General features: G+C 38.0%; 1 protein-coding gene across 2 annotated transcripts in view; it reads right to left on the bottom strand.

Moving 5' to 3' along the window:
* Positions 1–24,012, bottom strand: part of SLC12A7 (solute carrier family 12 member 7) — a gene marked incomplete at its 5' end in the record, with an annotated part of 61,190 nt that overhangs the window by 21,228 nt on the left and 15,950 nt on the right. For both annotated transcript variants that reach the window (XM_084280350.1, XM_084280351.1), the window contains 11 exons: positions 2,158–2,276; positions 4,063–4,237; positions 6,713–6,770; positions 7,451–7,549; positions 8,932–9,099; positions 10,045–10,256; positions 12,397–12,638; positions 13,172–13,302; positions 15,317–15,371; positions 16,074–16,220; positions 18,294–18,416. In XM_084280350.1, the coding sequence (XP_084136476.1) occupies positions 2,158–2,276; positions 4,063–4,237; positions 6,713–6,770; positions 7,451–7,549; positions 8,932–9,099; positions 10,045–10,256; positions 12,397–12,638; positions 13,172–13,302; positions 15,317–15,371; positions 16,074–16,220; positions 18,294–18,416 (1,529 nt within the window). The remainder of the gene's footprint in view (positions 1–2,157; positions 2,277–4,062; positions 4,238–6,712; positions 6,771–7,450; positions 7,550–8,931; positions 9,100–10,044; positions 10,257–12,396; positions 12,639–13,171; positions 13,303–15,316; positions 15,372–16,073; positions 16,221–18,293; positions 18,417–24,012) is intronic.

A 24,012-nucleotide genomic window follows, 5' to 3' on the forward strand; every position in this document is an offset into this window, starting at 1 on the left:
GCTTGAATACTGACTATCTCTCTCTCGGAACCTTCTATCTATGCCCTAACCCATGGCATTATCCTAGTAGGTCTTTGAAGAAGCCAAAGTTAGCTCTCCTGAGGTCTAGGGTTGTAATCCTACTTATTGCCCTGCTTCTTCCATGCAGGATCCTCAGTTGCACCATCTCATGGTCACTGCAGCCAAGGCTGGCCCCCACCTTCACATCCCCACAGCACCCCTCTCTTTCTTGTCTCCTCCATCATCTAGGTCAAAAAGTTATCATATCAGTGCTCTGCAGGAACCTCCTGGACTGCGTGTGCCTGGCTGTGTTGCCTTTCCAGCCAATATCGGGATGGCTGAATTCTCCCATTAGAACCAGGGCATGTGATGATGAGGCTACTTCCAGCTGTCTGTAGAAGGCCTCATCAACTTCCTCTTCCTGATAAGGTGGCCTGAAATGAACATCCACAATAACATCACCCATATTAGCCTGCCTCTTAATTCTTACACATAGGCTCTTGACTTGTTCTTCATCTACTCCTGAGGCAGAACTCAATACATTTCATTTGCTCTCTGACATAAAGAGCAACTCCACCACCTTGCCTTGCTGGCCTGTCTTTCCTGACAAGCACGTAGCCATGTATGACAGCATTCCCCTCACACCAGCTATCCCACTGTGTCTCTGTAATTGCAAAGCTATCGTGGCACTGTAACTGTACACAGACCTCTAGATCTTCCTGTTTACTCTGCATGTTGTGTGCATGGCATTTCATGCTGGTGTATAGGCATTTCAGAGAGCATGCAGGTTTCCCTGGAGGGTGCAAGAGGATCCAACTTAGCCATACATACCCTTGAGGTGGTTGGCCTTCTCTCCTCTTGAGAGGCAGCTAAGGAACATTTGTTACTCTTCTGGTTGGCCCGGCTCATGCCCCAGTTCGATGGCATTAGCGTTGCTACTTTGGACTCCACCCACCAAGTCCTTCAGTTTAAAGCCGACTTCACCAAGTCAGCCAGCCTGCTGCCAAAGACTCCCTTGTCTCTTCTAGATAGGTGGATCCCATCAGAGATCATAGTCGTCGGAGAATGTCCTATTATCATAAACGCCAAAACCCTTGCAACAGTACCAGCTACACAGGCAGTTGATATGCATTATATGCCTATTTCTAGCTGTCTGCTTTCCTCCAGCTGATAGAATGGCGTAAAGATAACTCAGGCAGCAGTCTTTCATTTGCATCTCAGGGCTTTATAGTCGTCCTTGATTCTGCCCAGGTTGCAGCTTGCAGTGTCATTCATGCCCACGTGAGAGCATTAGGGAATAGTCATCTGCGCTCCTGACAAGCTGTGACACCCTCTCACAGGAATGTTTTGGTTGTTGCTGAGCAGCTTGCACACATCATCAAGGCATTCTCTGTTTCTCTTCCTGTTCTGTCAGCAAACAGTCTTGGGGAGGGTACGCAGCTAACAAACACCCAAATGGATATAGGATACTGTATGACATGTTCAGTGGTAAGAGCTCAGGGAAAGGAGGAAGAAGGGGGTACACTTGGACTTACTGGTGTTTGTTTCCCAAGTCACAGTTACACATAGAGAAGCACTGCTTTCCTGGAAAGGTCTAAACAACTTCCAAACAATAGCAAATGGATTCCTTACTTAGCTTTGTTTGTGCATGGAACTTCTGCCTTAGCTATTAATCTGTCTTTATCTTAACCCATGAGTTTTCTCACTTCAACCCTTCTGATTCTCTTCCCGGGGGTGGCGAGTGAGCAAGCACATGCATGGGGCTGAGTTACCTACCAGGATCAATCACAGATAAATTTCCAAGACAGAGTCAGTAAAATTACATTCAGTTCATATCCCAAGACATTACATTGTTTCATCTGTCTCCATTAGATGCACTTGAGCTAAAATAGCTCCAATTTTTACTTTAAAATCCAAGTTTTTATATTTTACTAGCACTGGGGAACTCTGTCATGGAAAAAAATATTGTGCCTAAAAATTAGTTCCAGACAAAACATTTTGTTGTTTAATATTACCTCCAGCATCAAATAGGAATATAACTTGTTAGAAAACAAAATCTATCATGTGTTGTTTCAAAAAGAAAAAATCATTACTTGGTTAATGTAATAACAAAATATTATTTAACTTAAGAACACAAAACACCACACTAATACTTACATTGAAAGAATTGGAGCTACACTGTCCAATGAGGCTATCAGTATTCCTATTTCACAAATGCCAGCAGTGAGGAGCAGTGCCCAAGTTGGTTCTCCATTTGCTTTTCCATGACCAAATACCTATCTCAATTGAAGTAAACAGTAAGATTAGGGAACATTGTTCATTATACTGTTATGAAATATGGTGCAGATAATGAACTAACTCTAACCAGAAACTAAACCAGTCATTATTTACAAAGAGCCGCAAACAAAATTGCAAACCACCAATCCCCAATAGGAAAAGAATTAATAAATAAGCAATGACTACACAACATTACAGTAGCTTTGCAGCTGCTGTTGATACTACCTTAAGTAACTTTAAATCTACACACATCAGAGATTTGTGCTTAGTCTCTTAAAAGCTGACATAGTTGAGGGCAGTACTTTTTAAAACATAGAGAGCAGGCATGAACTCAGTACTTGGAAACGTAGATACTGATCTTTAAAGAAGACTTCAACAAGCCTATGATCCTGCCCAGAGCCCTATGAAAAAAAAAATTTACATGTGACAATTTCCCTGAGGAGAATTCTATTTAGGTATACCAGTGATAGATGTCAAAAAGCTTTACTTGAGGTTCCAGAGGTATTTATTCTCCCTTATATTCCTCAATACAACTATAAAGAATTAAACCCTCACTTCAAGCCAGGGAACGCACCACTGCTCTTAACAATGAAACGAAACAGCAGCGGATTTTATATTCTTGCACATCATCATCTTTCTCCAAGGGAATGCTTTAATCCAAGGGAATGATAATATAACTTTCTTAATGAACAAGATGCCAATACTGTAGATACAGAATGGCTCAAGCCAGTGGAATCCAAGACACAGCAGTTATGCTTCCTCCTAGAGGTAGCACTGCTATAAGTGGTGCTGGCAGAAAATCCACACAGTAGAGGGGCTGCAAAAGCAGCAGCTGATGTCTTTTTACCTTTTTTACTTCTTGATTCATTAACCCTTCTGGCTCCAGCAGCAATTTGACAGTTATCCCCTAACACAGTTCCCAAAATATTCATACTTACTCAACATAATCCACTTCTTATACTTGAACCTGTTCTTGGTAGTATATCATTGTACTGTGCAACTGTTGGCTGTTCTTGGCAATTTGAGGTAAGTTTTCAAACTCAAAAATTCACCACAGAAATCACAGCTTTGCTCTCTAGTTGTTAAGAGTCTTTTAGAATGTCAATTATTAAATTTTTGTCTCAGGTCTAGTTGTGTAGTTTTTGTAGCTGGAGCCCAGCAACTGTGTTAAATATCTTCCAGCAAGAGTTCTCTTATCTTCTGTTTGCCACCTCCCTTACTCACATCCTCTGAGAAAAATCTAATGTACGTATTTTTAAAACATGCACAGACATGTCAGAAAAATCTTAGTATTTGGAGCCATGGCATACAGTTCTATTGCTGAACTCATTTAGCTTACAAAAATAATAATTAAAAAAATAGAATTGTATTTCTACGGTATGAGAAGTATCATGCAGTTCCATAATGAGATTGTCGAAGCTGTTCACAAATACAAGTAGTAAATACAACCTAGAGCCAAGATGTTCAGTTGTTAGTTGCTTCTTAGTTCATCTATTTGCATTTATAGAAGACTAATATTTTCAGCTTCGAAGCCCTAACTTTTATGTGCAGAACAAAAAAGAATGCACTTGCATTGCATGGAAATACCCAAATTCAAACTTCATCTTGCAATAGCTTCACCTATTATTGTACACAATTAGACCTGAGCTCCAAAGCTTTTCCTCACAATTCTGCAGGAATAACAGAGGTAATGTGTACTTTTTTGTGTGTGTGTGTCAAAAATATAGGCCATATTTGTGAGTGTATTTCCATCACAATTTGAAGTACTGCAAAGAAAAAACTCACTTGAATAAATGGTACAATGCCATCCCTTGCAATGGCCTGCAATAGACGGGGTGCACCGGTGAGACTTTGGAGACCCGCACCACATGTTGAAAAGAATGAACCAATCACAATAACCCATGGAGAAGGCCAGGCCAATGTACCAACCACAAGATTTTGACTAACTGCTTCTCCAAACCTTAGGGAAGGGGAGAAAAAAGAAAAGGAAAAAAAAAAAAAGAACAAAAGAAAAAAAAAGAGAAAAAATCATAAGTAAGCCTTAAAATAACTTTTACTATAACTTCAGTACCCACATTTCACTCTTTTCAGGCATCACTTTTCAATAATAAACACTACGTCACAGCATGCACATAGGATTTACTAAACTACCAATTCCCTTATTCAGCTGTTTAATGAAAGCACATAATAATTGATTCATTGTAAGTGATGCCTCTAAGCAAACAGGCAGCAGTTATCAGGTATCTTGTTAAACTTTACAGAATTAACAGCAATAGCAGAAGGATCTACATATACATCCTTCAGATCCTTGTGACTGCTAGGAACTAGGTTGCAAAACTGTTCTACAAGTAGTACAGGCATACCTTGGGAAAGAAGCAGATCTGCAATATGTATTAGCCTTTCCTTTTAGTAGTGTGACACTGACATATAGCCAAGTAAATGGAGAAACTACTAGTTACTACCATCTCAAGTTATCCACATCATATGTATTCTGACTGTGGTGCTACCTGATACAATTCTGAAATGACTATGGCAAACAGGTGGGTGAAGTTCAGGAAGAGGTGTGGCCCTGATATCCCATGCAATGTCACTGTTGGTGTTGGGGGGTTTGGGTTTTTTTTTTTTAGTTTGTTTTGGGATTTTTTTAAAGATAATTCACTTCATACTTAACTAAACTACAAAAAGGTTCTTTCCTCACACTCCCCAAACTTGTTTTAAAAGCAAGTAAACTCCTCACAGCCCACCTAAGTTTTGTTAATAAACAGCCAAAATCAGTTTTAAGACTATATACACTGCGATAGCAGGGTTTCCCCACCCAGTGTTTTCTGGTTTTTCAAAATAAACACCAGAAAAAAAAGAAAAGGTTACAGACTAAAGAAGAATTAAATGCTTTATCTCTTTTCAGACCTGCTCTTTAAAATCAGCATCACAAAACACAATTATCAGGTTAATATAATAAAGCTGGGTTCAAATTATAACATATGCTCAAGCTTGGATGCATAGGGACAAAGTATTTTTAGCAGATGCAACGTATTTTAATGTATATGTATATAGATGTATATGCTATATATATAATGTATATAGTGAGATGTATAGTATTTTCAGCAGATTTTAAGGGGAACCACACCCTTAAAAATATAGGGTAAAAACATATTATGCTTCTATGACCACATTTATACAGCTGCATATTGATTCTTAATTCAAATTCTAGTGCCTGTGTTTTGATTAAACACAGAGAAGAAACAACTTGAAAAGATGAAAGACAAGCACTGAAAGATGTACAGTGTACTTTTTCCGATGGCAGGTGTGACAATATGTAACGGGGGAAAAAAGCCCCACAGAACAAAATCCATACTTTTTTACTTTCAGCCAAACAAGAGCTGACAGCAGGGTAAATGAAAGAAAATGGATCCAGCACTTGCTATAATGCATCCTGCTCTAGTGACAGATCACCTGCACTTACAGCTTGCAAAATCCCCTTCCCATAAATTTCAAATATGTTACTTTCAAAAATGTGAGTTTATAGATATTGCTTTGCAGTAATTTATAATTCAGAATCCATTTACTATTTCTTAAGCATTAATCAGCTTGATTTGGTTTGTGCATTTTCTTGAAGAAAAAGAAATCAGAGGTTCTCACTGATGCAGTATTACCATTTTTATTTTTAAATGATCCCCTGCTGCTTCTTGTGTTAGCTTTGACTAGAATCCATCTTGAGATCTTCCTTTCAGACTAAAAGTTTGTGTTTTGAAATAAGTTGTGTCAGCCACTGCTTCGTCACAAAAAGCAAGCTTGTGCCTTACCCAGAAAGAGAACCTGGCAACAGCAAGGTAAGAGCCAACAGATCTGTCTTAACTCAACTTCTCATAAGGGAGTAGTCTGTCAAAATCTGGAGATTCAGTTCATGCTATTCTATCACATTTATTCACTTCGTGTTTCATATTGTGCCTAAGAAGTCCTCAGGCAATTACACGGGTGAAAACGGACATGACTCCTGACCTACAGCTAATACTTGAAAATAGTCCCACATTCAGTGGAAATGATAGGCCTGAAGTGCATTGCAGTCTCTCTCATGGTGATGTAACTTTCAAAAAACCTATTTCTGTCTTTGGTCCTCAAGAGCACATTACCCCCACCCATCAACTCCACAAATAACTATGATTTTCTTTCTCAAGAACATTTTACAAGGGACAGGTCCGTGTCAAACACTTATCTTAGGTTCTGCTTCTACTTTTTGAAGGGATACAGCCTGATGACCTCAACACTTTTTGCAGCCATCTCAGTGTAACAGAGAGACTTTGACACAAATTTTAACTTAAGCAAAAAAAAAAAAATATCACACAGACATTTTCAAAAAGAGCTACTAATAAGTCCCATTAACATAACTCATGATTGTACATACTCCCTGTAAAATCAGAAGTTGTATATGACTTACTTATCTCTTAGTATCACACCTTCTATACAGGCACCAAACAACACTATACAAGAAAGATCTATTACCGAGACTGAAGGAATATTACACTTTATTTAGAGAAAAAGCACCATTTTTCACCTAGGGATGCAATAAAAGGGTCCATGAAATTAACAAGTCCATGGGAACTTGTTGTTTTGTTTGCTCTGATTGCTTTGTGGTAAGATTGTTTGCTTGGGTTACTTTTTTTTTTAAATTATTCCCTGCTACAATTTTTATCTTCTGTTCTCTGTTATTTCAATTTGATGCATAGCTGATTTGTGAAGTATTAGAAGTAGCCAGTTCATACACTGTGCAACAGAACAGATAATCTTCTCATACAAATAAGCACTTGTGTATTCTAGGTACTGAAGGACTAAACTTCTATTGCTGGTATTTTTCACTGGTTATACTGAGTATAACAACAAAGTAATAAGCCAGTTGAAGCATGATGCTACAAACCTCTGTATCACTTAACCAAAAACATTGATTCTAACTCGTGCTTCAAATTCTAAGGTAGAACATAGAAAATATTAATATATATTCTTTTTAATTGTGTACTTTTAATGATTATATTTTAGAGAAAATTAATTATTTCTTTTTATTTTAGATTTAATTCGTTTTATATTTTAGCAACTCCAATGACTCTTCAATAAAAGAACCCTATATTGTTAAACCTACAGAATGAACACTAGACTAAAAAAGCCACAGCATAAAGGATACAAATAAAAGACGTAGTTGAAATAGCCAAAATTGTTCCAGTAGGAATAGATTTCTGAGCATCCTTAAGATCTCCAGATCTGTTTGAACCTGCCATAATACCTTGAAAAGAGACCAAATTCATATGTCATAAGAATAATTAATACTAACTCCATATAAATAACTAATAGAATAGGAACATTTAACTTGAAGCCTGATTTAACACATCATTACCATTGGAGAAGGCTACAGAAATATAATCCTGCAAAAATCCTCAGTTTATACCTTCATTCTGTTCAGCAATTCACGTTACCACCCATTCTTGACTAAATGCCTTGCAGAAAGCTCAGAAGAGAGACAGATAAAATATTAAAAAAATGTATTTCAAATATAATTCCAGAATTGTAGGGAAACATACAGGAGTAGCAAAACATTAGGGATGGACATTATAAACTAATTGGTATTTAGCAAATTCAACCGGTGTGACCAAATGTATTAACTTTCTACTAAACAGACCATATACATAAGACACTCAAGTATAAATAAACTAAATTATAAAACTATGGAAAGAAAAGAGAAAGGAGTAGGAAAAGCACAAGAAGGTTGGTTAGGAAATAACACACGTACATCCCTGTTTGAATTCAACAGGAGAACAAAATTAATTTCTATCACATACTGAGGGGAGGGGCGGGGGGGAAGGAGTTGGAATAATCACACAGTAACTAATTCTGTCATCTTTCCTAGAATTTCCCTGATCACTGTTGGAAGCAAAACATAGAATTGAATGTCAAGACACTCCAGTACAAAAGCATTGTGGAAATCCAACCCTAACCACATGTTCGGATACTAGGAGATGTTGATAAAAGAGCCTGAAGTAGAGAAATGGGAACAGTGGGGGACAAGAACACGAGGGGCCATGTCTGCCTGGTATTGTACTAGGAAACACTGATGCAGCTTAAGAGTTCTGTGCTGTTACTTGACATTAGAATTGCTTCAGTTGGGATTTTGAAGAAAAGTGTGTATCATTGTTTTGGTCAACACCAACCTGAGGAAAAAGTGACATGCAGCTAATTTAACCCTTAAGCTTGACAAAAAGTTTCTAATAGTTATAGTTGCAAAAAAAAACCCCAGACCTGGAGATTTTAACGAATCACAGGCAATTCACAGCTTGAATACCTGAAACAATCGTCATCTTTTAATGCTCAACTGTTCTTTTCTATTTACAGACTAGTATATTATAAAGGCACACATTATTTTGAATGAATGTGCATTTCTTTTCTTTCCAGACATAGAAAATAGCTTGCAAACTGATTCCTTAAGTCCTATAAACCCCAAAAATAACCAGCTGCTATTTTAGTCTCTAGCACCTGAAAGTTTGAGGTAGAGAAGTCTAGGACACACAGCCCAGCAGTATTATGTGTCAGCAATAAGCATTCACACAAACAAAATAATCTTTTTTCCACTCCAAATACACATCCTCACTGAAGAGAAGTAGCCAGATCTACCTGTCACAGATGGGAAATAGATCCCTACAAGCATTGTGAAATAGGTCATGATGTCTGTAAAAACATAAGGGAGACCACCCATTTTTGTCTCTTCTGATCCAGCGACTGATGGCTGATTTTTTTTCTCAACTATTGATCCTTTTTCTGAGTAGGTACTCCACAGATTATCTACAAGGGGGAAAAACAAGTCAGTGTCACCATCATTTCAGTCAAAGAGAATTTTACTTTTCACTGAAGAATTCATTTTTTCTTAAACACACGATTTTAGATTCATGAAGTTTTATGCTACATTTAGAAGCCTTTTATATATTTATACTTTATGTAATAACAAATTGAAATACTTTATATTTGGTATTTTAAACTGAATTACTGTGGCAGTAGTAATTGCTAGCATCCCTATGTGGAGATGGATATTTTCATAAATCTTATTTTGAGGGGAAGCAGGTGAGTAGTATCAGAACATCCATTTCATCCATGGAAACAATGTCTGTATACAATATGATCCATTACATGTTCAAAATTAATCTTATGAGCCAGTGCAACTGGAATCCCAAGCTGGCACAACTGTATAGGAACACAGAAGAAAACCTACACACTTTGTAGGATATCTCCTGTCCAAATGCTAGATTGGAAGTTAGGAAGGCTATTTCTCTAAACCCATCACTAACTTTCTGTATCGTGTTGGACAAGCCACCAGACTTCGTTCCTCAATACTATATGTAAATTGGAAACAAGTTCTCCCTTAGGAGTTCACAAATTTATTCATGAACAGCTGATAGAATTCTATTTGGTGTACAAGAGAGATAAACACCTTTAAAAAAATTAGCTGTGATAAATGCTTTCCTACTTTTTTATTTTGACAGAGCAACAGCTTTTGAAAGAATAATTAATTTTAAAACTCCAATGACACCCAAATTAAAAGCATGTGAAACTCAGCTTCTAAAACCCGATGGAAAATCTATAGGAGGAAGCATGCTCCATGTAGCAATCTTTCACACAAGCAGATTAGAGCTAAAGAAGCAGCGACAGACTAGAAGACTGCAGTACTCAACAGCTACATGCCAAACCAATAACGTCCAAAAATCTTTTAAAACGCTGTGCTTTCCAGCTTACCAGTTAGAACTCCGCTCATTATTCCTGGAATTCCTTGAATTTCTGTTACATTATTGAGACTAAAGTAGTCATCACAAGTAGCATTAAGCAAAGGACTATCACAGAACAGGCGCCACAAGGCCGTAGTCTTAGTTTCATTATTGCTTTCAGTGAATTTGGCACAGACATCAAAGCTGCGTTTCGACAACGTACGGTTTCCAAGGAGGCAGATACTATAAATAAATTTAAAAAAAAAAAAAGATCCTTCAGTGTAGTTTTGTGCATTACATCATTATCTATCCAACAGACTTTTATTTCTAGTACCTATCTTATGGTCTATACTAAACAGTATATAGTCTCTGCATATGAAATTATCACCAAAAATCTTTAAAACATTGATCAAATGTTTCTACTTTAAGGTATTAATAGTTATTTTGCCTTCTGATATATTCTTTGGAAAATCCAATCGGTTCAATCAGCTTGATTCATTTAGTCCTAGGAGAAAGATGTGAAATTAAGTAGTACTTAATATAACAATGAACCTGACCAAGAAAATACAGAAGTAAGATTAAGCAAGTACGCCCTTTTCTCTAGCAAATAAATATTTTAGATCACCCTAAAAATATTGAAATCCGGAAGGCAGCAAGTAAACCAGGAGGGTTAAACAGCAAAATCCCAAAACATTAATGAGAATACAAATTTTTTAAAAAATCAGACTGAAATGAAAGAAATTCAAAAAGTCAAAACAATTTGCAAAAAGCAAATTCCTAATAGCAAAGAATATTAAGGAGCGAGGAATACTTCTTTGCTAAACACACAAAAGATGTTTAGGAGAACTCTGTTCTAGGTTTGCTTAATAATGAAATTAATATTGATGAAGACAGAAGAGGGACTATAAAACATCAGTGTTACGTAGGTAACTCAAAGAACACATAGTACACAGCTAATAATTTTGAAAGAACTTAGTTAAGAAGCTGATAACAAACAATAAAAACACACCACTTCATGGAAACTTCTTCCAGTTTGATTAGGAGATAAGGAGGCTAAGGTAAAATAGGAGGTAAGGTAAACTATTTTACCATCTATACAACAGCCAAACCTGAAGGCGGTTAGCAATGCCAACTTAGCTAAGCAGAAGCTGATCAGCTTTACCATAATATAAAACCCCATTTGAGTTTCTTCATTCTGAGACAGATTAGCCAAAATGTGAAGAGTTAAATTTATTGGAAGATAATTTTTTATTGTTTTTCTCAAACAATAATGTGTCACAGTAGCAACCACAGATAATGTTTCCAGGAACTCAGTAATAAACCTGATAAACCCTCTTTTGCCTATAGAGATAACTAAGAGATTTAAGAATTTCCTTACTGGAAACCACAGTTTCTTAGAAATTCAAGTTTTCTTCAGAGAAATATAAATTTTGAACATAGTTTTATTTTCTTCAGCAGAAGACAATGCAATTTTACAGTACAGTCCACAAAGACTTCCTCAAAGCTCCATTTGTAATGCAGTCATTAATACTTCAGAGTGCTATGAAATCTGTATCAATCATGCAGCAAAGGATAACCTCAGTTCTGCATAACAAATGGCACTCCATAACAAAAGTTACCATGCTATTCTGCTAATGTATTTAAGCACATTCTGGTTTCTCTCCAAACAGAGAGAGATGAACAAAAATGCAACTCACACACTGATAACTGGACAAAGGAAATAATTCTTAGTGAGCTGCAAGTTACAAGTTAAAGGTGTTGAGAAGGAATATGCCGTATGTGACAATAATAAAATTTGATCTTTTTTTTAACAGGAAGGTAGAAAGCCTTCCCAAACATGAGTGAACTTAACACTGCAAGGTCTCCATTTTAAGTAGGGTGAAATGCAAGTTTCAAAGAATTCCTAATGACAGAGTTTGAAAGTACGTTTCCTCCATTACTATGGTTCATAGCCACAGTGTTTTCTTGGATTTTTTACTTTATTCTGTAGATTTTTACTATATTTCTTTAGATAATGCAGATATATTAACTGTCAGAAAAAACCCCACCACCTTTCTAGTCTTTATATGTGGATGTAACAACAGCCAGTAACTTTAAGTATCAAAGAACATTTTACAGACTATCATGTCTTACAAAGAGTAAAATATAGAGATATATTTACTCAGAATAACAAATTACCACATAATTGCCCACATACTCATCCAGAACACGTAAAACCAACCCCTGAAGCCAATGTGTTTGTATTTTAAAGTTTAGCTTGAAACATGGAATGGTTACAGTAGCTATTCCCTTCCCCCACTTTAAAAAAAAAAGCAAACAAACAAAAAAAAACAAAACAAATGGAAAAGAACCCCCACACTTTACTTAAAGACACTGCACTTACGGAAAGTCAGGTGGGTCAAAAGCAGTCTTAATAACTCCAGCATATATGGCAATGATGGAAAGAATCACACAGGCAAGGAAGACCAGTGCAAGTTTGTTGACATACTTTACTCCCACAAAAACTACTATGGCCATCAGAATGACAATACACGTTCCATAAACTCTCATGTTGTTCAGCATAGCCTCTGTTTCATCACCAACTTCTTCTGCTTTAAATATAGCAGCACTTGGAGAAATGTAGGTCTGCAAAAGATACAGCAAACTATTGTACACGTAATAACAAAGCTTTATTAGGCCGGAGTTCACTTGAGCTTCTACTACAAAATCACTTTTATTCTTTCACAAACCAGCTCAAACAGATGACCTGGGCCTTTACAAAGAGTTGATGCAAAAGGAAAGGGAGTTGATGATCATGAAAAAATTCATTTTGAGAGCAAGTTACAGCTGCTTCTCTCCCCTCTAAGAGTTTCCACTTCCCAAATTCATGTATATTGCCTGACAGAAAAAAACCACTAAGGACAGTGTAAGTATTCCACTGACAAAAATTAAAAGAAAAACAATAAAAGAGCTCAAGCGTTCAGTTCAAACCTGGATCCTTAGATTTGAAGTATATGTTGATTAATAATTCCATTGATTAAAAGGAAATATGAAGATTCAAATGAAAGCATAAAAGAAAACTAAAATATTTTTAGTACTATAGTCCCTGCACTATATTTCATAAAATTCAAACTAAGGTACCTTACAGATTGTACTTTGAAAAACATACTTGTACTTACCAATAAAATTTCAATGGTACCAAGAATGTACATGGCTCCTGCAAAGGTTGTACCCAAGTAGAAACAAAGTCCCACTGCTCCACCAAACTCTGGCCCTAAAGACCTTGAAATCATGTAGTAAGAGCCTCCAGCTGTGAATTTAAAAAAAAACACAAAAAACCCTACCCCTTTAGATTGACAACAGTAGAGAACAAAAACTTCAATCAACATCATCAAGGTAATTACTGCATGTATCTCCACTGAAAATTTCACATCAAAACTGTATTCAATGTCTATAATGACTAAGCAGTTACAATGTACATTTAAAAGTTAATATCCCCATGTACATTTTCTGGACAACAAAAAACAAACACCAAGGAAAAAGAGGAAAAATCCACAAGCTAAATAACCTACAAGTAAACAAGCTTAAGAAAAGGATATACGGGTATAAACAGAGGTGAATCAATCTTTAATTTCTAGCCTTAAGTTGTTCACAACCAAAAATTAACCTTCCAGAATAAATTCTTTATGAGATAGGGACAAAATATAATTTGTCTCATTAATATACATTCTTTTCTGTACATGAAACCATTACTACTGTCACTATAGGCATTTTTTTCAGTATTATTTAAAAGTATTAGGCAGGGATTGTTTTTTCTTGTCTACTTATTTACTTACTTTGCCCCTGAATTTTCAATTCTTCTTCAATTTCCCATATACATGCATCATCTTCAAGTCACAAGCTACCCCCACCTTTTCCACTCTATAATGTCCCTTTCAATAAGGCTCTATGTTTCAAGCTCTTCACCTATATCTAGACTTCCCTCAATCCCCCTCCAAGTATGCTCTTCTCTGGTTCCCTCTCCATCTTTTCTTAAATTCATCATGTTTGTCCCACTCACAACAGCTGAGGAAGAATGAGGAGACAGAGAAAGGAAGCACTTTATTTCAAATAAACGCCAGCCTTCTATAAAATTAATCTGCAAATTGCAAATACACATCTAATCAAAGGACAGAGTCTAAAACTGCTTTTCAATATAAACAAATGAGAACCTACACCAAAAAAATAAAGTATGATATAGCACCAATCCATTTACTGAACATTAAGCTGTTGCACATAACAGCAAGAGACAAGATCCTGCTGCCAAGAAGGTGGCCTCTTTCAATCCCAGGTTCCTAACCGCTTTCTGCCTCTTCCATACACTCCAGCAGAAGCAACATTTCTCTAAGAAACTGGCATCAAGGAAAAAAAGTTAAAATGAAGATCTGCCAACTTCAAAGGCCTCTACAATGAGCTTTAAAAATATGAAGGGGTAAAAACAGAACATGTTAGTTATCTAGACACTGATTAGAATCACTGCATCTCACTATAGAAGTATTTTAAGCAAAATTTTATACTGTATTTATATTTCACATATGGCACCATATCAATGAAATGCAATTATTCTACACCCTGCACAAATTTTAGCATTTACTTTTGCCCAACAATTTATTCCTCAGTTCTGGAACCCCTTACTAAGCTGGAGCAGCTTCGCAAGTGAGAAATTATTCTAACTTCATTAGGTGAACAGTTTGGTGTTCATAACAGTGCCTGAATACCAAGTATCATCGATTAATGTGTTGAAAAACTGAAAAGGAGAAGAGTTTCAAAGGCATTTTGCATCTCAAAAAACCCCAATAAAAAATCAGCTTCATCTTTGAAGAACAAGTTCATTTACTTTGAAAATTTAAGGATATGAGCATAACCTGGAGTGCCTACACAGAAAAAGATTTCTGACAACAAACTGGCTGTTGTTCTTCCAGAATAACAATATCAGTAGGTTCAGTGTTTAGAAATGGAGTCTAGTCAAATTTGGAGTGGAGGCAGAGCAGAAGCAGCCTTATTTGTAAATTTGTAATGAAATCTGCTTTGTGTGAAGACAAGTTTCCATTAGTTTAAATTATAACATCTTATCTTTCATTCAATCAAATCATGGCAATATACTACAGTCCATAATTCCCAGAAGGTCCAGTGAAAGATTGCATCTCACCTTAAAAAGCACTTTATGAGTTAAAAGAAAATATGAGAAATAATGCTTTTGTGTCTATGACTACAGTAATTTCTTATCCCAGTTTTAAACTTCCACCATTTGACCACTCAACATTTAAGATAAAATTCTTCATTACCTGGAACTACACCATTTGTTGCTATTGCACTCATTGAAATTGCAGTTAGCATAGTCTGTGGAAAGATGAAATAGAGGAAATTTAAAATACTCTTGAAAGATGAAAGACTAAGTGATCAAATGAAACTTAGAATTTTTTGAAATTGTTTCTTAAATAAGACATTACAGCCAACAAAAATGTTCATGTATTTTGTTAGGGAAATCCATGTAAATTAAGTACTGAATTTTACAGTAGAAGATTTAGTTAATTTAGATGTTTGAGATAGTCTTTAAAACTAATATTGGTCTAATACAGGCCACTGAATAAAGATAGACATGCATTATTCCAATTAAATAGTACTGGCAAATTGATCAAGTGCCATTATTAAGACAATATCATCTACTAGTAGTCTCCTATTCAAAAATATTAATGTACAGACATAATGCTGTGGATTTTTCATTTATATTCCTGTTCTGAATTTCTGAACAGCAGAACAATTCAGATCTCAATGTAAAGCACTAGATATTCGCTAAAAGCTGATGTAATAACATCCACATAACACTTCAAACAAAGCTTACCGTGAGCAACTCAAAAGAAATTCCATATGAGCTAGAACAACACGTGACACTCAGTACATATATATATATATTCTCCATGCCTGTCGATTGCACTGATACTTAAGCAATATGAATACACCTTTATCTGATATTCATGTATTAGAAAGCAGCAGTGCTCTTGTAAGAGTTTTGGACAATAGTAAAGAAAAAGGTTAACCTACACAAGCACAACACATGAACACAATGATGAAAGACTCAAGAACTCCAGCTGTTCCCACAATCCATGTTAGACGTAGGAAAAGGATGACTCCTAAGATGTTTTGCAAGCAGGGCAGGTACACACCAATAAAAGTGCCCATACGTGGAACCTGGAAACAAATTCAGTACATTAATTCCTTCACACTAAGTTTAAGTCAATAAGCACTTTCTTCTGCAAACACTTATCATAAATGCTTCTTAAGTAAAAAACAAATAAAATTGAATGGGAGTTTCAGTGTGTCCAGCTTTACAAATATTCATAGGCTGTTTATGCAAAAAGATTCTTGAAAAGAGAGATTTGTGATAGCAGACCCTCATGTTCCACAGGAACTAAGATGAAACCTTGATGGGGCAAGGTGCCCATTTATCTGTTGATTATGAAGCTTTACTAACTTTCTTCTAAAATACCAGTTACATGGTACTGGTGAAGAGAAGTTACTGCCATAGCCAAAATGCCAAACATATTCTGCAAAAGGTTGATCATTCTTTGCCCTGCAGCTGACCTCCAAAGCAACATTTTCAACAATAAAGTTCTTTCAGTTTTTAAAAGATAGAAAAGGTATTATGACAAGGTTAGAAGAAACGCAGAGCTGTGTAAAATTTGTGTTAGCAAAAGTCAAAAAAACTGCCACAACACAGTATATTTGTTGCACTTTTTATTTGCTGGTGATCAAGACACAAAAGCCTTCAGGCTTCCTCAATTAAGTTGCAGTTCTCTGGGGGCAATTAAAAAAAAAAAAAGCGTTTTCAGGCCACTAGATGGTGCTCAAAAGAGAACAAGTGCAAGTGAGGACACGGTGTGTATGTGCTGCATTAAAAAACCCTCTGCACAACAGCTGAACAGAGATCACATTGATGTAAGCATGAGTTGATCAATGTTGGTTCTCTCATGCCCTAAGCTGTATCTTCAAATAAGAGAATACAAGAGAAAAAACACTACGAGACAAACAAAAAGAAGGAACCCCAGACATAAACAAATGCAGGATAATCAAAAAGCTAACACAAACATCTGGACTTTATTCCTTGCCCTTATCCACTGTACTGGTACCAACTTCTTACTAATCACGTCCAAATGCAAACAGCTCTACTGCAAATATTTAGGTAGCATACTGTAAATCTATTTTCCAGTCAAATGAGCTCCAGTTCTAACTTTAAGTACATTTTAATATCAGCCTCATCTGTTATATACTCATTTTCTTTTATTCATTCTTACCTGCTTCTCCTCCTTTCTCCATAGCTCAGCACACAAACTCTGTCTGACACACAGTCAGGTGACTCCCAGTGCTCTCTTTTTCCCATTATCAACTCTAAATTTCTTAGCGTCAGTCACCATGCTCAACCACTTCCAGCTCATTGTTCCTCCTTACCTGGCAGCTTTTATACTCAGGTCACATGGTTTTTATCCCAGATCTCTCCTAAACAGCTCCCTGCTCACTGAAGGATCAATCCAACATCTCATTGCAGGCTCCAACTGTTGCATACATTTCTACAGAGGCACTCCTGAGCATCCAGCAGACAGCCCTTGAAGAATTCGGTTGCTGTCTTCTAGCAAGTGTGTTTAGGGATGTGCCAGACAGAGACTTTGCCTTTTCTTCCCCCTTCCATGTTAGACACCTCACTTAAGGTATGTAACAAAATGTTTCCTTGGAATGTGTCCATTCCTTTTTATAAGAAATTTTGACACGTGGAAACAAGCTACTCAGAAAAGCTGCTTCTGTTTTAACAAAGCAAGCAGGTCTATGGACTGAAGTGTGACCGTTTCATCTAGTGTTCCTTAAATTTCAATGTAAGTTAAAACCCCAGCCTGTTAAACTGTATTAGGAAATAATTTTTAAAAAAGGGAAGTCATACCGTATCCTCAGTAGAGGTAGAGAAAAGGTACTGATGCTTACATAAGGACAGAAGGAAGAAGAAAAGAAAGGAAGATAAAATTGGATGCACTGCCATGTTTCAGATCCTAGCTTTGCACACATTTTATCTAGGGCTTTTACAGCAAGAACTTTCTAAAACATGCTAACAACTAACAGTGAATTAACGCAAGTCCTACTGGAAACACTTCAGCTTTAAATACAGTACTGCAAGTCTCCCTCCTGTTTTTAGGTATCCACATACTTTATTCGGACACTGAAAAACATTCCTCTGCCACTAGCTTAATGTCAATTACTTGTGAGAATTGTAAATACCTTGACTTCCTTTCGCTTGCTGTCTTCATCTGCTTCATGTTCCACCACGCCCTGAGGCAGATTAGTGTAGTTTGCTAGTTTATTAAGAAGAGATGACACCATGGGATTGCTATCCATTTCTTCCTGTTGGGATTTTAAGAATACTGCATTTAAAAGAATAGTTGTTTGTTTTAAAGTGATGATTTTACACTACTACTTCAAACACAGACTCAACAGGTCAGCCTTGATTGACCCAAATCAAAAATACCAGCCAGCTTTCAACCAACAAGAGTTCTAAATCTTGCTAGCAATTTAGTACTGTCTTGCAACATTTCTTCCACTTTTTTTATTTTTTTAACACTATTTTAGAATAGGCAGCTTGTACACCTGGAACAAAAGGGAAATCTAGAGAAGGACCACTGTTAGTTGTAAAAATCTATTCCTACCACAACACGGTTTTTAAGGGATTGTACTGGAAGGGTCAATCCATTAAGGCATTTCCCAGCATCTTGCTTGTATCTAGTAGCCTCAAATGACTCACTCAAGCAGCAAGATACTTAAGGATCACTCTCAACCCTGGTATTGCAGGTGTTCATAATTTTATCTTAAACCATGCATACTAGTTCCAAAGAATTCATTTGTTGAAAACACAGTCACATCTGCATACCATATATAACTGCACATATGTAATATAATATATATGTAATATTACTTGACACAAAAGTGAACTCATTTTTCTTTAGTCAAATATCTGCTATAAAATAAAAACATGTTAAAACAACTAATCAAATGCGGGATAAGTATATACAATAGAAGAATAAAAAAAAGCATAAACAGAGAATTTAATCAAATACACAAGATCAAACATCAGAATGAAATACAATAGATCAAGACTGCATATAGAAAGACAAGACCTAAGGTATCTCTGCCGAGACATTAGATCATAACAATCACAGTTATAACAGGCAAACTTCCTTTATTCTGCATAAAAATTCAAACACATCAACTGAAAAAATGAGAAGAGTAGGATTGTAGTAAACATACTGTGAAACATATAGGCTACCAAAAAAAGATTCACCACTATAATAGCAATGGTAACAAAGTCACTAAAAGGTTTTTAAGGCAGCACTGTAACATCATAGTCAATAATCTGAAATATATAATGATAGACCCCATACTGTTAACTAATCCAGTGGCCTTTGCTTAATGTCTATGCCAGTATTTGAAGGTCCCACCACCCACTGCTCTCTGGAGTAGAGAAAGGCTTTCTCCTTATAGCTGAGTTAGAGATGGAGAGAGAACATACCCTCTTTGAATTGCTGGAACTCCCCGACAGTTTCTCAGCTAGCATATCTGGCACTTTCTCCCTATGGGCCTGTCTTGCTATGGTGGTTTAGCCCTGGCTGGAGGCCAGACGCCCACCAAAGTCGGTCTATCACTCCCCTTCTTAGTTGGAGAGGGGAGAAAATATATATTAAGAGGCTCAGGAGTCAAAATAAGGACAGGGGGATATCATTCTGTCAGCAACAACATGGGCAAAACAGACTCAACATGAAGTGAAGAAGGGAGAAACTACCTAATTTATTACACTACTCTACAAAAAAAGAAAAAAAAAATGGAGTTAGGAGCTTGACCAGATCTTAAAACAAACACAGCCAGATCTTAAAACACTTTCCCCCCATCACTCCCTTCTTAGCAGACTATAGTCAGGATTTCACTCCCTTCTTCCCCCCGATCATAGCACAAGGGGCAGGGACTGGGAGATGGGGGCTTCGGTCAGTCCCTTGCACCTTGACTGCCTTCTTGGTTGGGGGATGGGGGGGGGGGGGGGGGAGGGGGGCATTCATTCCACACACACCCCCTGCTGTACCATGGGGTCTCACCCACAGGAGACAGTCCTCCATGAACTTCTCCAACATGAATCCTTTCCCCAGGGCTTTATCTCTTTATCACAGTGTCTCTCAGTTCCAGTCCTCCACGGGATTCCAAGCCTCCCCCAGCAAACCTGTTCCGACACAAAACTCTCACTCCTCTCTGTGTCTCTGATTCTCCTCATGGCTGCAAGTGCTGGCAGAGGCTTGTTCCAACGTAGGGTCACAGAGTCTTCTCTATGTCTCCACCTGCTCCATCCAGCGTGGAGCCCCTCCACAGGCTGCAGGTGGGGTCTTGGCCTTTTCCATGGGTTTCTCCATGGGCTGCAGGGGCATCTTTCTCTCCGGCACCTGGGCCACCTCCTCCCCCGCCCTGTTCCGGCCTTGGTGTCTGCACAGCTCGTTACATCTTCTCGCTCCCTTCTCCGGTGGCAAAATGCAGCTGCTTCCGGGTTGTTTTCTCCTGTATGTGATTCTCAGAGGCGCTGTGACTGTCTCTCAGGCTGCAACTTTGGCCTTGAATTGCTCGTTGTTTATAGTTTAGGCTGGCAGAAAACTCTAACTGCTGCTTAAAGAAACCGTCTCAGCAGCACAGCCTCACAAAACTGCAACACTTGCCCATGGAGAAAGAGAGCTTTTCTTCATATTGCTGGAGTTGGGCAGCCAGTTTGTCCACTGTTGGTCCTTCTTGGTCCTTCCAGGCCAGCACTGCCAATGACTTAGCTCCATACAAACTTCTGCCACATGGGCTGGGTACACTGGATTGGTGGGTAACTGATTGCTGTTCAGGTAAATATAAATCACCTCCAACATGGCTAATTCCTTCAGGTTCTGGATACCTCTCTTCATGGTGGTCCACTTGCCTGGGTGTCCTGGTTTCCAGCCAGGACAGAGGTAACTGCCCCAAGCAACCAGCACAGGTGAGCCAAGCTGGCCCACACCACCTGGTGACATACAGCACTTCTTTGAAGGGAGACCTTTCCTTCACCTGTGACAGAAGTCATCTCCAGAAGCTGAGGGATTGTGGACTTTTCTCCCTCAATTGCCTTTTCAATGCGCCCTTTCCTAGACAGCGATCCAAGCTGCTTGGCCTCCCTACCCTCTAATTCCAGTCAACGGGCCCCGTTATCCCAGCACTGCAGCAGCCGGATAACAATGTGCTCACCTGGACAATGGCTGAAATCCTTTACACCCAGCTCACTCAGGGATAGGAATTGAGTAGTTACTTCTGGTTCTGCTACTTTCCCCTCCTGTTCTTGTGATGGCCCTGCTTTGTCATCCTTTACTAAACAAGACGAGTTTTGTGTCCATTTCTTCCTGTGTACAGGGGCAATTGATAGTGGCAGAAGTTGTTTCTGTGTAGTGGTTCTCTAGTGCCAGCTGGTATTACCTATTGCCAGAGATGGAGGAGTCACAGTGCCTGTTAGTTAGCCATCATGTCCAGAGATGACCTCTTTCCCTTGAGGATACCGAGGAGCTCAGACTGTGGCCAGCAGGCTCCAGCACATTGCAATGATTTATGTCTCTCTGGAATTGCCAGGGTGACAGCATACTCTTTCCAGCTATTTGATTAGTTTTTCGAGATTCTACACTTGCTCAGGGGTGAAGTTCCAAAACACTAGAGCTGCCCACCCTCCCAGGCATTTGCCCAAGCTATCCCACATGCCTGCCACTCAGAACTACCCACGGGGCAGATTTTTGGGTGGTGTTTCAAAATAGTTGTTTAACCCTGAACACACATTCAGGAAACACCACAACTGGAACATGCTAGCTCGAACATTCCAAGAATAATCAAAGTTCTCAAGAGCTGTTCTGATTGGCCCAAAGAAGGGAAAAGTGAGTTGGGAGAGTGTTTCCCCTTGTTTCCACCATAGACTGGCTCTCTGAGGAGAGAGGTAAATAGTGTGATTATTAACAGTTGCCTTGAAGTGGGTCATGAAGGAGGCAGATGACAGCAATACAGAGTACAAATACCTGATTAGTCTCACAAACAGTAATTTTGTCATATCACAACCCAGTGTTACACAGTACAACAAAGCATCTTGCAGAGATGACAAACAGCACTGTGATATGTACAGTAAGTATAACACAACCACAAGAACAAAAAATACAGTATTGTGACCAACAATTATGACACTGATATAGTGGATGACTATAACAAATTCGTTTCCACACACTTTGCTCAGACCTGTCATTATACCCACACTTTGTGCCCCACATTGGGCACCGGAAGGACTTGCTCTGGCTTAACCCAGCCAGCAGCTGAAATAACCACACAACCTCACTCTCCCCAACCAGTGGGATAGGAGACAGAATTAAGTCATGGGTTAAGATTAAAATGGTTCAATAGGACAGAAAAGATAGATGGTGGTGATGATGATAACAACAACAACAGAAAAAGAATATGCAAAGCAAGTGAGCCACAGCACAATTGCTCACAACCCTCTGACAACCCAGATTGTTCCTGACCCACGGTCCTCCCCAGCCAAGTCCACCAGCTCATATATTGAGCATGACATCATATGGTTTGGAAAATCCCTTTGGTCAGTTTGGGTCAGCTGCCCTGGCTGTGTCCCCTCCCATCTTCTTACGCTCTTCCCGCGGAAGGCTTATGCCTCCTCACTCCTCCCTGGGCCTGGGAAGCTGAAAAGTCCTTTTAAACACTGCCTAGCAACAACTAAAACATTAGTGTATTATCAACATTATTCTCATACTAACTCCCAAACACAGCACTATACCAGCTGCTAGCAAGAAAATTAACACTATCCCAGCTGAAACCAGGACAGATATGTAAAAGATAGTTATTATACCATCAGCTGATGTCAGACACTACTCAACTGATGAAAGTAGATATTCAAAGATTAAGGATAAAAAGCAGCTACAGCAAATTTATCAACACTGAGGAATACCACAGCTAATGTGAAGAACAGGAAGCTTTGCATATTGCTTTACTGAATAGAGCTTGAAGGAGAGAAAGTCTGTGACAAAACTCCACTATCATGTTTTATGTCCAAAACCAGTAAGAAATTCCATAGGTGACAGAGATCAAAGCAACATTGTTGATCAAGTGCCTGCTTAGCACACTTTCCCAGAGGACTTAGGGAAAAATAGTAAAAATACTCTATTTGGTCACACAGAAAGAGGGAACTGAAAGATCACGTCCTCTGTGCAGAGATATTGCAAGGGAGAACGAGTGTAAGAACAGAACACGCAAATTGTGGGTAGATTGCAACAGCAAGAGAGCTAACATTGGAAGGACCATGATTATTCTTAACAGCAAACATCAAAGCAAGACCAGTTGACACTAGAGCAGAACTCAGGAAAATCTTTACCAAAAGTAATTTCCATTGCAGAAGTAGCACTTAAATGTGCCATAATATACAATTTCCTTGTAAAATTATTACAATCACTAAGAGAATTAAATAGAAAACTATCATTATAAAGTAGATGTTTATAATATAAAGGATGCACTCAGGGTCACATGCTCTGACTTGTCTGGCCCTGTGTGGAGCCAGGAGTTGGACTCAATGATCCTTATGGGTCCCTTCCAAGTCAGGATATTCTATGAACGTGACTAAGCGATGGCCTATCACTGTGTATAGCTTTGCTGCTTTCAGGTATTTCCCCTGTTCAACATAATATATTTGCTAATCCTTTTAAAGCTGGATACTGCTTTGTGAAAAACTACTAGATTTAATTTTCAGCAGCTTTCTTTAACAACAATTTCTAGATCTTAGCCCCAAAATTTTAACTACAAGAAGGATTACCTTCACATCAATCACACCAAAATATACTTGGTTTGCCTATACAGATAAATGTATAAGGATAGCATTTTTATTACATCATTCAAATCCACTGAAATGGAATGT

The sequence above is a fragment of the Gallinula chloropus genome (assembly GCF_964237585.1).
Source record: "Gallinula chloropus genome assembly, chromosome: 2".
NCBI lineage: Eukaryota > Metazoa > Chordata > Aves > Gruiformes > Rallidae > Gallinula > Gallinula chloropus.